Source organism: Argopecten irradians, chromosome 2 (assembly GCF_041381155.1).
Source record: "Argopecten irradians isolate NY chromosome 2, Ai_NY, whole genome shotgun sequence".
Taxonomy (NCBI): domain Eukaryota; kingdom Metazoa; phylum Mollusca; class Bivalvia; order Pectinida; family Pectinidae; genus Argopecten; species Argopecten irradians.
Genome location: NC_091135.1, coordinates 11,294,829 through 11,308,158, shown reverse-complemented (window position 1 = coordinate 11,308,158; position 13,330 = coordinate 11,294,829). Strand labels below are relative to the sequence as shown.

Sequence of the window (13,330 nt, the reverse complement as noted above, 5' to 3'; positions counted from 1 at the left end):
CTGGTTTGTCTGAGGGCAAACACTGCCGTCATATTTTAATAATAACCGTGAATTGATAGTATATAAATATATGTAAGTCTGATACACCAGGCACAAGATCGGGGCTTTAGGGGACGCTGCAGTCAAAACGACAGTCTGATATATTCTATACGAGTTACTTCCCTTCCATCAGTACTGACGGAGTGAAAGATAGTAGCAATCTGTTATGCATAATTCGGTTTTGCAATTGTTTGTGAAATGGTATTAAATATTTTATATTCATAACATCAAAGAAATAACGAATATGTTACACTTAATATTATATGTTCCAGACTTGCATAGATTTAGCAAAAAAATATTCAAGCTCAGACAAAATTAAGAAAAAATGCAAAATTGTTAATAAAAAGCCAATGCCCTTGATATGACTAGCCATTATATGATTAGAAAATGACCAACATTCTTGTCCTAGAAACCTGATCTTGTACTTAATGTAATACACTCTTCTATACAGTATTTATAAATATATTTGTCTTCAATGAACTTCGCAGAACATGCAAAATTTGAGATACATTTGGAATGTCTGACACTATTCATATGTACACATGGATGATACAATTTGATATGAATGACTTATAGACACTGCCTTTGTACTGTATATATACAAGGAAGGCCTAACTGATGTTTGTCAATATATTTCAAAATTGTACAATATATATTATATTCTAAAGCTAATTGCATCGAAGTTGTGAATAAAATCATTTTGATGATTGCCTATACTTTTCAACTTATTTACCCCTAAAATTTCATAATGAAATATTCCAGCTATAGTTTCAGAAGAGTCCAAATGTTTCTTCAGGGGTCATTGAGGTGAACCTTGATTTTATTTCCCTGTTAAAAATTTATTGTAAATTATAGTTATGTTTGGTGACAAATATAGAGGGATCTTGGTGCCTTCCATCGTTAGACCTGTAACACTTTTCTACATTTTTCTTTCATTTTTCAATTGAATAAGAGTTCTGATAACACACTGTTTTTTGGTCTCATTATGAGATATAAGCCAATGTGCAGAAAGATGAATCAAGTCCTAAGACTTCATGGTTGTAAAGTTCAGTTTTTGCAGAAGACTTATAAATTTAAAACCCTTTATGCTTAATGAAGACTATTTAATCTTTGAAATATAAAATCCATTTTTACCTAGCCCTCTTCACCCCTGGGTTAACCATAGTTTGATGGTCCTCAATGTTCAACTGCCATCTCATACTGGTAATTCTAATATCTTGTGACTCAAACAATTTAAACTAGTAGTAAACTTGACCCCCTTCCATGGGAAAACCCTAGACTTCAGGGCTATGACATTTTTATTTGGACCTCAACACCCTTCCATCTATTAAATAGTAGGAGTGATTCCATCACTACTGAGAGTTTAATTTTGAAATTTTAGTCATGTTTGTCTGCTTCACTTCTGAGAGTTTAATTTTGAAATTTTAGTCATGTTTTCCCCGTTTGACACTCTAACCTAAGTCCTGGGAGATTGGGAATGCATGATTTGCATTTTGATCGACATTTAGCCATGAAAACTTTCTGCAAAAATCAAAGAGTAGTTTTAGAGAAGTAAAAAATAAAGTGTTTCTAGATGGAGGAGGAATGAGAAGGGCATGCTAACCGACAAAAGGGAAATCAACATGAATCGACACTAGGGGCCACACAGGGGCCTACAGTTAAAATGAGGATTCATTTTTCTGAGAAATAGTGATAAAAAATGTCACCTGTGATTGTGGGTTAAAAATTCCTTTTCTGCCTTCAAATTGTATAAGAGCACATTTTTTTTCTTCAATATAATTTTCTTCGTAAATGAGGTATTTAAAAAAAAAAAACTATTGTGAGAAAATACCCAAAAGTACAATTTGATAAAGGTCTGGTAGTATTAAACCCATATGTGACCTAGCCAGACAGCTTCTCCTCAATAAGAGATAGATTTCTACTCCATTCTCTCACCATGTATAATTCTTGTGATAAACTAACAGCCTGAGAAGAAATACAGGGAAGTGAAGTTAGAAAGCGAATAAAAAAGACAATTAATTGTGTAAATATATATTTTAATTGGCAAATTAACACATCATATGCAGATGAACGATTCTTTAATATAATCTTGATATTGTTTTCTATTGAAGGGAAGACACTGACAGTATTTATATATATTTAGTATATGCATGTGTATATGTACAAAATAAAATAACTTGTAACTTACATTACAACGAGGGGAATAAACACTGTATGTACAAAACAATATATAAACTATATATAAACATTGCACTTGCTATGTAACTATGATAACATGATATGTATGAAATTATGATTATATCAAACAAATTATGATTCGCTGTCAACTGTTTCTGGAACGACCTGTTTGATTGATGTCTTGGATAATTTTTTTTAAAGCATTAAAAACATTTCCAAGATCTTGGATTTTACAACTATAAATGCTTGAATGCAGTTGCAATTTAGTAAATTATTCAATATTTCAAATTTTACTTCAATGTATTCCGGTCAAATTCAAAGTTTCTTATCAAGGACAACTTCTGCAGAATTTGAAGTAAAGACTGATTTACTTTATACAAATGACTCTTATAAAAATAGCACTTTACCATATACAAAAGCTATGAATATAATATCTAGGAAATTAGTTTCTCGCTAGCTACATCACAAAATACTGGCTCTGTAATATCATATCATATTCACATCCCCCCAAAACTCAAAATGGAACAGCCACCATTCATAATGGGCAGATCCATTGACCTCTATGGGGAATGTATACATTATCTACAGAAAAAAAAATAAACAAAAAATGAATCTGTGTTATTTTACATGCAATGGAATTAGATGCAAGAAGTAGTCCCTTTCTCTCTTTTTACAATATAAATTTCTGTATAAATATTGATAAAAATAATTCATTGATTCAAGTAAGGATTCCAACAGACCAACTAAATGATCAATTATCAAAATTCAATGATTTAACTTTTGCATCTACTGAAGAGAATGTGAAACTTGAAGGCTAAGAGTTACCTCCCTTGCATGCATTTCATATCCAACATTTAGCCAACGATAATGTACAAACATATTGTGTATTTGGCACTTTTCAACACAAAAAGCTAAACGTCCACAAAATATTGGCCAAAATTTTGAAAAAGTTTATTTTTTCATATTTACATTTCAGTAAAAAGTCTCAATAATTTACATTCTTAAAAATGAAATTTGGACTACCTATTGAAATGTTGATTTAAAGAACAATGTAGGCTTAAACATGCATTTGTTGTGAGTATATAATTATAGAATTTAACATTGCCATCTTTGTCCTGAATCGTTATACAATTGTATGACAAAACTTAGACAATTTATTAAGTTACAATTGAAAAATCAATTATTTTAAAGTACATTTACATACAATATTGCATCTTGCTTGGCAACATTCATACTGAAACATTGACAAAGTGATAAAACTGTTCAATCATCTTAATCATTCAGTATTTGGTACAGATTATTATTATAACACATGTACCACCACATCTGACTGCAGTATTTATTGAAGACAATGAAAATGATCCCTGCAGGCCTAAACACCACAGCCTGCAACTGTGTTGTTATGAACACTATAAAATGCCACTGAAGTTCTAAAAGCTTTCTTATTCATATGTCTAAATCAAACCTTTGTTGGGACTAGACAGGAAAACTATGAATAGTTCAGGTCAACTTTTACGAAACTCAAACGAAAGTTATTTTGCATTTTTTTTGGTGTCCTTCTTATTTAATATATGTAATTTTAATAGATATGGTATAATGTTTATTGATCCATATCTCACCATTACATCCAGCAATCATTTGATAGCTAGAGGTTGTATAGTCATGTGACACCCAGATCACATGACAACAGTCTCCAACACCATGTGACATATCATGTGACATCCATATTTAGATTGTCCAGGTCATATCCCACTTTGTTCCATGACAGATGGTGTCCAAAACTTCACATAACACATGTATGAAGCTATGTGGGCTAATATCCCAGTATCAGAGGGCAGAACGACCATATATTCTCAGTTAACCACAGAATGGCCATATATCCTCAGATAACCAATCAAAACCACTGTAAGATAGAGCCATGTTCCTTAAATGAAGATGTGACCAATGGCAGCTATGGTAACATGGAGCTTTTTATTCAATGTAGTGCTTTATGCCACTTTGTCTTCTTGACCGGAACCTGTGATAAAGAGACAAGTTTAAGAATAAAATGTTTATAAAGATCATTCAAAAGTATTGAAACAGTATTGTCATCATCTATGTTATAACTCTCAGTAAAAGAAAGAAACATTCAACCTAATGGGAATAATTCACATGTTAACATCATTTCATTGAGAAGATTACAAATAATTACGTTCCATCACTACTGTAAATACTAGTCCCGCACAAACGTTGTCGGGTCTCATGTGGTACGTGAATTAGTCCCATTAGCCTGCAATCTCCTTGAAAACAAACATGCCAATCTTTATAAGCACAAACGTGTAATTATTTCTACTTGTAAATTTCTAATAAAATGTTTACGTCTTGGAAGGAATAATAACTTCATACATTACTTGTATTAATAACTATAACAGAAGGGTCTTTGACAAGGTATGCCCCTGTAGATGATGTACTTGCCTGTTTTAGTGACTGCATGCCATTTGAATTACGGATAGCTATCATGAGTTCCTCCCTGGGGTCTAGTTTAGGTGGTTCTATAATCCTGCGTCCCTTGCCCTTGGGTTTTACCGAGGACACCGTCTTTGTGTCATTAGTGACCTTTGACCCGGTCTTGACACTGCCATTTTGTGGCAAGGAAGGTGCAGGTGGTGGGGCTGGAGGAGCCACAGGGATGAAAGTTGGAGCCACCACCTGCTTTTGAGGTTCTGGCTCTACCTTCACTACTGGAACAGGTGAATCCCGCTTCTGTTGCTGCATTGCAAGGAGTTGCATACTCTGTTGCATCTGGAGCATCATCTCCTGCTGAGCCTTAAGTTGAGCCTGGAGCTGAGCTTGGAGCTGGGCAGCATTATCATCAGCAGCCAGGTTCTCTGTGGATGATAGCAACACCTGATTCTGCTGCAGCTGCTGCTGCCACTGAGTCAGCTGAGTCTCAAGCTGCTGAGCATCCGCCGCTGCCTCCTCCTCCGTAACCTCAGATCCATTCATGTCCAGATCTAGACCAGAATCATTCACACTCACTTTATGCTGGGGTCGCTCCTCTGATGTTTCTTTAAATAAAGCACGAGCTGAAGAGGATTTCTGATCCTTGGATGGTGTGATGATTTCCTCATCTTGTGTTGCCTGCCGCTTAGCTGGGAGGTTGATCATTGATATAGATTTTTCCTCAAGGACGTGCTCTTGTTCCCCCTCAGCACTGGGTGAGAATGACAATTCGGTGCACCTGTCTTTGACACTGATTTCACCTCGATCCTCTAACTCCAGGTTCTGAATATCTATCACTGGGTTACTAAACCCATCATTGTCCTCAGTATAAACCCGACGAACCACCACTTCCTCCTCATCCTCGTCTACCTTTATCACTTCTTTACTCACCAACACAGAGGCAGGTTTCACCCTTTCCTCTGACTGTTGTGGAACATAATTCATTTGTCTTCTTCTAGCACCAGAAAAATTGACATTTTGCAAGTCATCTAATGTGAACACAAGAGCCTCTGGCTGACTGTCTTTGGGAGGAGTTGGTGGCCGTATGACCTCCACCTCCTTAGTCTTTTTTGGAGGTTCCTCAACCTTTGTAGGTGGTGGAGGAGGTTCCTCAATAACCTCACTAGTCCTTGGAGATTCCAAACTTTTCATATCCTCCATGTTGAACACTATAACATCTTTTTGTTCTCCATCCTCTTGTGAATGAGGGCTTGAAGACCTCATATACTCAAAAGGCGAAATTACTTCGATTGATTCCGTAACCTCCTCCTCCTCGCCCTTATCATCGACCATTTCGTTCACAGGTTCCTTGGTCTCAAATTCGGGAGGAACACTATCAACGGTGACATCATAAGTGATTTCCGAAACCTCGTAATCCTCTGACTTGCTCCGTCTTTTCTCTTCCTTGGAGAAACCATCCGATTCATCTGAAAGTTTGTCTGTAGAAGAAGGAACACTTTCCTCTATAACAATCGCCTCTTTAGTGATAGTTTCCTCTGCAGAGTTTGTGACTTCCTCTTGGCTCATTTCATTCATATCCTTCACAAATTTGGACACTTCTTCCTTGTATTTCTTACCATCTGAAATAGACAAAATTTTAATTTTAGAGACATGAGCTTTGCCTAATCAAGCAATGTTTCCCATCAATAATCGAGTGACTTATTTTCTCATCCTTAAAGTTGAAAGCTTGAAGAATATTTTATTGATGATGCCTGTGTCAAATATTGCAGTAGCAATTTATTTGCTAGAAAAAGAAATTTAATTCCCTTTCTAGTGAAATCAGTTTAAGATATGTGTTCAGGATTGAAATGTAGTTATTTTGTGACAGAGGTATGTAGCTCTTCCTAACTCTGTGATGTCTAATTTGTTCAGATATATGCTTTGGATTTGACCATGTGTGTTTAAGGATGTATGTATACAGTGACTGTTTGTATATTTTTGGAAGAATTATGTTAAGTTTTTTTTTTAATTTTCTTTTTATTTGAAATTGGATACTACAGGTAAACAATGTTGAATGTTATCTTACTATGTCAATACAGATTAAGGATGTATATCAGTTTAATGTTTGTCAAGACTTAAGGGTGTATGTTACCTTACTGTGACATGGAGACTTAAGGGTGTATGTTACCTTACTGTGACATGGAGACTTAAGGGTGTATTTTACCTTACTGTGACATGGAGACTTAAGGGTGTATGTTACCTTACTGTGACATGGAGACTTAAGGGTGTATGTTACCTTACTGTGACATGGAGACTTAAGGGTGTATTTTACCTTACTGTGACATTGAGACTTAAGGGTGTATGTTACACTGACTTAAGGTAGTATGTTACCTCTGTGACTGGACATGGAGACTTAAGGGTGTATGTTACCTTACTGTGGGACATGGAGACTTAAGGGTGTATGTTACCTTACTGTGACATGGATGACTTAAGGTGTATGTTACCTTACTGACATGGAGACTAAGGGTGTGTTACCTTTTGATCATTTCTACAGGCTTTATTTTATTTTTCCCCAAACATTTCCATTATTGTAATTGTATAAAAACAGGAGAAAGCTCATTTCCAAGATAAAAACTGTTTAGATCAAAGTATTTAAAGGCCCACTATCTTACCGAAACGGCTTTTAATTTTTAAAATGGGAATGTAAAACAAGATCGGTAATTTTGTAGTCTTCAGAATTATTAACTTACCGTTAATACTACATTCATCATCACCTTCTGAACGTTTTGATTAAAATAAATAAAATGTTTTTTAAGAAACCTTTATATTTTGCTCCGGAAAGGTAGTGGGCCTTTAATCAGCTAATAGAAGCTAAACTATAATGTTTTTATTATGTTATAATGGTTTTTCTTACATAAGCAAACTGGCTTTTTCCTGTTTCAGAAATATAACTGAAACTGAACTCAAATAACACTTCCCCCTCTTTCCCTGGGACCCTGAATAGGGAATATCTGGTAAGATTTAAATTCTGTCCAGGAAACCTTTATCTAATGAATATTGATTTTCCAGTGTTGTATATGCACTATACAGCTTCCTTTTTATACCTTTGTCATCATCCAACATGGCTTCTTCTGCCGCTGCGATGGTGAGCTCAAACGCCATATTTATGTCCTCAATAGTATTAACAGAGCTTAAGCTGTTACGACTGTCTGGTCGACTGTGGACTGCAGACAGACAAGGGGAGGTAAGCGTGGTCACAAGCATGGCATAAACAAGGGGGTTATGGGAAATACATAATATATATATATATAATCCGCAACACAGGATTTGGAAAAAAAAAATAAAAAAAATTGACATATATTCTACTGTCAGTGATCACTACTAACAAGGCTCCTTCACCCCTACACTTGCATATGAACTCTTCCGTTTCAAAAACTGGAAGAGCTCATCATGAAATTTTAGGGATGAAGGAGTTTAGATTAATTAAGTAATGAAAGTACTGGATTATGTCATAAGACATCATAAGAATCAATTATTATGATTAAATTTTTAATCTCAAACTCGGTCTGCTTTCTTAAAATATTCTAAATGTATATAATTCCTAAAATATGTAGATTTTCGAAGAATCACAAATTTAAAAAGCTCCAATACAGAACAGAATTCATAAAACAAGATTGCCTTTTATAGCTAAAGCCTTGTTTTCAATACTTAAGACTGCCAGCAGAATATTGTTAATCCAAAACATTTCTATTTTCGTTTCACTATTATTTAAAAATATCAAAGCTCTTTTTTTTTGTTTCTTTTAATTTTTAATATTTTGAATAAGTAATGTCACTTTTTGTCAACAAAAATCACTTTGAATTTAATCCTGTGTTATGGATAAGATTGAACATGCATAAAATATAGTATATTGGGTTCATATATTTTGATTATGCATATATATACATACATTTATATAACAGTTCATGTTATGGATCACAGTGCCAAGGTTTACACAAAGCTTTGCGATTGCATTTTTTCCCTTTAAATTAAATTTCGATCTTCTTTTAGTTATCAAATGATTATGTAAACCTCAGCAAAGTCTTAAAATGATCCATTGGGCAATCCTAGTAGCCAGCAACCTGTCACACCCCTCTCCACAATGGCATATCCCAATGGCACAGTCTACAAACATGTGAGAGGGGTTTGAGGTAGTTGTATGGCTACATTGGATGGCTTAGCACTCTCAACTTAATACATAATTCACTTTCATAATTGAACTACACAAAACAGTTAGTGTTATTTTTTTGTTCATTTTTTTCTTTTCTTTTTTGTTTCTTTCGCAAATTCAAAATTTAAACGAAAATATACTTTAGTCAATTGATTGTAATGAAGTAGAAAGTGAATGCTGAATGCATTAAGACTGACGTAACAGATTCATGCTGCCAGTGCGGGGAGATCTCGCCAGTGACCAGATGAAAGTGTAAAAGCATCACACAATTTTTAAAGGATCTTAAACGACTGATATTCTTAAGGGCTGTGGCCGCTCAGTCATAAGCATCATAGTAATTTTGTATCAGTTGAATCTGCTTCTTATATTCATCAACCATCCATTAAAGTTTTCTTGGGGTTGAAATTTACATGATGCAAAATACCTTTAATGACAGGTTTTTACAGCAATGATTTATACTGTATTAAATTTGACCCCATATGCACCTATGTCCCTATAAGCGCCCCTCTCCCTATTGAGGCCTCAATTCCAATTACCAGGGCATAAATAAAGAACAGAACTACACAAAACTGTATAGGTTTCCAATAATTTCCTCTTGTTAAGCACCTTTTAATTTTTTTTTTAATTTTTCAATTTTGGCGATAATAAATGAGGCTTAATTGTTTGTTTCATTACTTGGAGCTGTACACTACCATTCAGTCACATGGCTTATCATAAATGTCCTCAGCAGTGTAAAGGGAGATTACTCCTACAGTCTTCAGTTTTCTCCCTGAACAATACTCTTATAAATATTTTACATGCATACATACCAACATCACATGCAGTTAAATACACAGTATATAAGAAAATAGAATGAGATTAAATGTTGTCTTCTTAATCAGTTTGACTGACTTGAAAAAAAAGTTTAATGATAGTTATTCTAATGAAATAAAAGAACTTTTAACCAGCAACCATATATTTTATCTATCTATTGTGTTTAGAAAGAAATAATTTCTATATCAATTATGTGTTGACGTTTTTTAGATAAAGAAAAAAAACTTATATTCTACTAAAATTAAAACAATTTCTTAAGTGTTTTTAAAAATCACATAAAAATGGTTTAAAAAAAACATCACCTAATTATGTTATGATAATGAATGCAAGCTTTATTTTAGAAAATTGATTAATGTTAGTAGATTGAAATGTATAGATAGTATTGTATGATGTGATTAATGGCATTAATTGCAATTAAATTAATTCTAAACAAGTGTTCTCTGCATCATTATCAAATCTTAATATTTTATGTGTTCTTTTAAGATTTTTATATATTTTGTTATGCAAAAGTTTTTCAGTTACATTAATTTTACTAGATCTGTACACAACATTTTTTTAAAACTTCGTCTATCAGATAAGCCATTATAAGATGGCTGCCTTGACAGTTTTCTCCCAAAATGATGATACGACTTTGAAGATCTGAGCAATTGATACTTTACAACAAGAGCAGACAACTCTTAATAAATAAAAGTACTTTTGGTAAATTCTAATGATGCAGAGTGAAATCTAAGGTGGTATTGCTTTGGGTAGATGTCCACATGCAGTGCAATTGTTATTGTGATTAGTACAAAAGCAAGACAATGGAAATCAAGTAAAGAGACATGTTATGTTAGGGGGCCTTTCAGAAGGGGCAAGTCATATTCTGCAAAGCTGAAGGGTTCAAGTCAGATTTAGGGGGGAGGGGGGACCTTTCACAAGGGGTAAGTCACTTTTTTTGGGGGGGGGGGGGGCTTTCACAAGGGGCAAGTCACATTCTACAATGCTGAAGGGTCAAAGTCAGATTTAGGGACTTTTCAGTAGGGGCACACATACGTTACATTCTGTTAAAGAAGAGATCAAGTCGGATTTTTTTTTCATGCGGGTGGGAGGCATTCAAGTAAGTCAGATATTCTCAAGGAGAGCAAGAATTCTAAGGGAAATGAGGGTTGGTTCAATGAAAGCATTTCAAAATTACCCATCCTTACTTATTTAAAGAATTTTGAATGTCAAGATAGAGATTATTTGAAAAATGTTGTCAACATAAACGTTGAACATGTTATGTTTTGTGTTTTGAAATCCTTTTTCAATTAGATTATTCAGGAAAAATGGCATTTAGATGTTTGAAAAAATAGATTTATTTTATTTGAATGAAATATGAGAGAGAATTTAAGCTATCTTGCAATATATGAATAAGTATAAAAAAATAGGTGACAAAAAATAGCGACACAGGGATCGATCAAACAAGCAGACATGTTGATTATGCAGCATGTAATGGTTCATTGGGTGCAAGTCTACATGGTCCAATGATTTTCACATCCCAGTGTAGTAGCCTTGATTTCACACATCACACAAGTGTTTACATTTGTTATAAAGTCACACCGAAAACTAAAAGTCAGAATGATCATGATTAAGTGAGAAGTTCTGTGCTGTCAATCCAAACAAAACGAAAGCAGATCTATCACAGAGCATGTGGTTCACGCCCGAGTGATCAACGTGACAGGCAGACGTATGGAGCAAGTCATTGTATCCAGATCTATCTGTTCAAGCGATGAGGTGTTTGTGAATACAAAACTGTGCAGTTTAAACTAAACTATGAAGCGTGAATGCTTTAAAAATCCACGTTTACGGAACAAGAATTTTAAGCAAAATCTTTCTGAAATGCACTATCAGTGTGTAATATATATTTTATGGTAACATCTACTGAAAAAGGTCAATGTATTCTCAGATAATAAAATCTGATATGTGAAAAATCTTCAAACTTTTATTTCTTACATTTCTTACATTTTTGAATAAGTTTCAGAGAAGGTTTGTTATGTTTTGAAATGACTTCAGATAAACTGAAATAAAAGTTTTGAAACATTTATGATTTTTGATACAAACGAGAAAAAACATTTTGAAGATCTATCATTGTAGTTTTAAACTACTGGATATAAATTGTAAACATTTCTTTCATTTGTTCACTAAAACAAAAATTTGACTGAAAGTTATGAGTTCTCTGTGGGCCCTCAGAACAACTATCGTCATATGACACTTGCTACTAACTGACGAGCTCTCTGGGCCCTCAGAACCACTATCGTCATGCGACACTTCAATTACTACTAACTGGCGAGCTCTCTGAGCCCTCAGAACCACTATCGTCATGCGACACTTACTACTAATTGGCAAGCTCTCTGAGCCCTCAGAACCGCTATCAACATGTGACACTAACTACTAACTGGCGAGCTCTCTGAGCCTTCAGAAGCACTATCGTCATGTGACACTTCGTATTAACTGGTGAGTTCTCTGGCCCTCAGAACCATCATAGTCATGTGACACTTACTACTAACTGGCGAGCTCTCTGAGCCCTCAGAACCACTATCGCCATGTGACACTTACTACTAACTGGCGAGCTCTCCGGGCCCTCAGAACCACTATCGTCACTTGTCTCAACCCCGACATCCACCATATCAACACGGGACAGCATGTTATAGTCGACCCTTTCAGAGTCCGCTGGAGGGGGTTCCATGGGAGGAGGAGGGGCTACAAAAGAACATGGTCGCTGGTTTTTGATTGGTTGCTCTAATTCGATGTCCTCTGTTTTAATTGAATCATTTTCTACCATCATCATTCTCGGACTTTCAAGGCCACGGTCAAATTCTGCCATCACTTCCGCAACAGCCAGTGCATCTTCGTCTTCTGCAATATAACAAAAAAGAAATAAAATCATAAGACCAGTTTTTGCGATAAGATAAGATAGAGCCATGGTATAAACATTTGTAATCTTGTGTTCTTTTCTATCGTAAAATAATTCATTCCTATAACTTTGAATTAACTGTTCCTTCTTTAGAAACAGAGTCCAATATGTCTTTGTGCAGTGACAGATGAGTTTACACTTTATTTGTACTAGAAATAGAAAAAAAACCACATGTAATAAATCTGGCAAAGAGCGCCTAGCTTTCTCTACAGCTATAGGTAGAATCAACAACTACATTGGTCAACAAATCTCTGCAAGCTGTTTATCGTGAAGGTATATATGTAAGAATATTAAAGATAATCACATCAAATATGTGTATAAAAGACATGGGATCTGGCTGCATCTCGGCCAGGAATGTCGCTAGAGCAGGCTTAGAGACAGAAACATCAATACTGATCAATCACACACAGGTGGTCCGAAGTATCCAATTCTGGTTTGTTAAGGATGAGCGGACCATATTTATTGACAGAATCTACTTAACACAACAGTGGAAATGAAGAGATATTATTCTTACTTTCAATTAATTTATTATTAATTATTGAATGCTTTAATTAATAACGAGAAAACATAAGTTGTCATAAATGATGTCCTATCCTGCCAAATTAACACTTAGTGAGAGATTTTATGTAACCACTTGTTACCATGAAGACAGAGATTTTGTAAACCTATGATATTGTGTTCAACATACCCCTTTATAACAATTTCACCTGAAATTTGATGAATCTTATATTTTGTTC

General features: G+C 34.7%; 1 protein-coding gene across 11 annotated transcripts in view; it reads right to left on the bottom strand.

Annotated features, from left to right (window-relative positions):
• LOC138314444 (protein cordon-bleu-like) overlaps positions 1–13,330 on the bottom strand; it is an 82,968-nt gene continuing 69,638 nt past the window's right edge. For 10 of the 11 annotated variants that reach the window (XM_069254773.1, XM_069254772.1, XM_069254780.1 and 7 more), the window contains 4 exons: positions 12,236–12,535; positions 7,743–7,862; positions 4,672–6,278; positions 1–4,234 (listed from right to left, as the gene is read on the bottom strand). In XM_069254773.1, coding sequence (XP_069110874.1) covers positions 4,193–4,234; positions 4,672–6,278; positions 7,743–7,862; positions 12,236–12,535 — 2,069 coding nt within the window. In that variant the 3' untranslated portion in view covers positions 1–4,192. The remainder of the gene's footprint in view (positions 4,235–4,671; positions 6,279–7,742; positions 7,863–12,235; positions 12,536–13,330) is intronic. The other variant, XM_069254779.1, reaches the window with a different exon arrangement.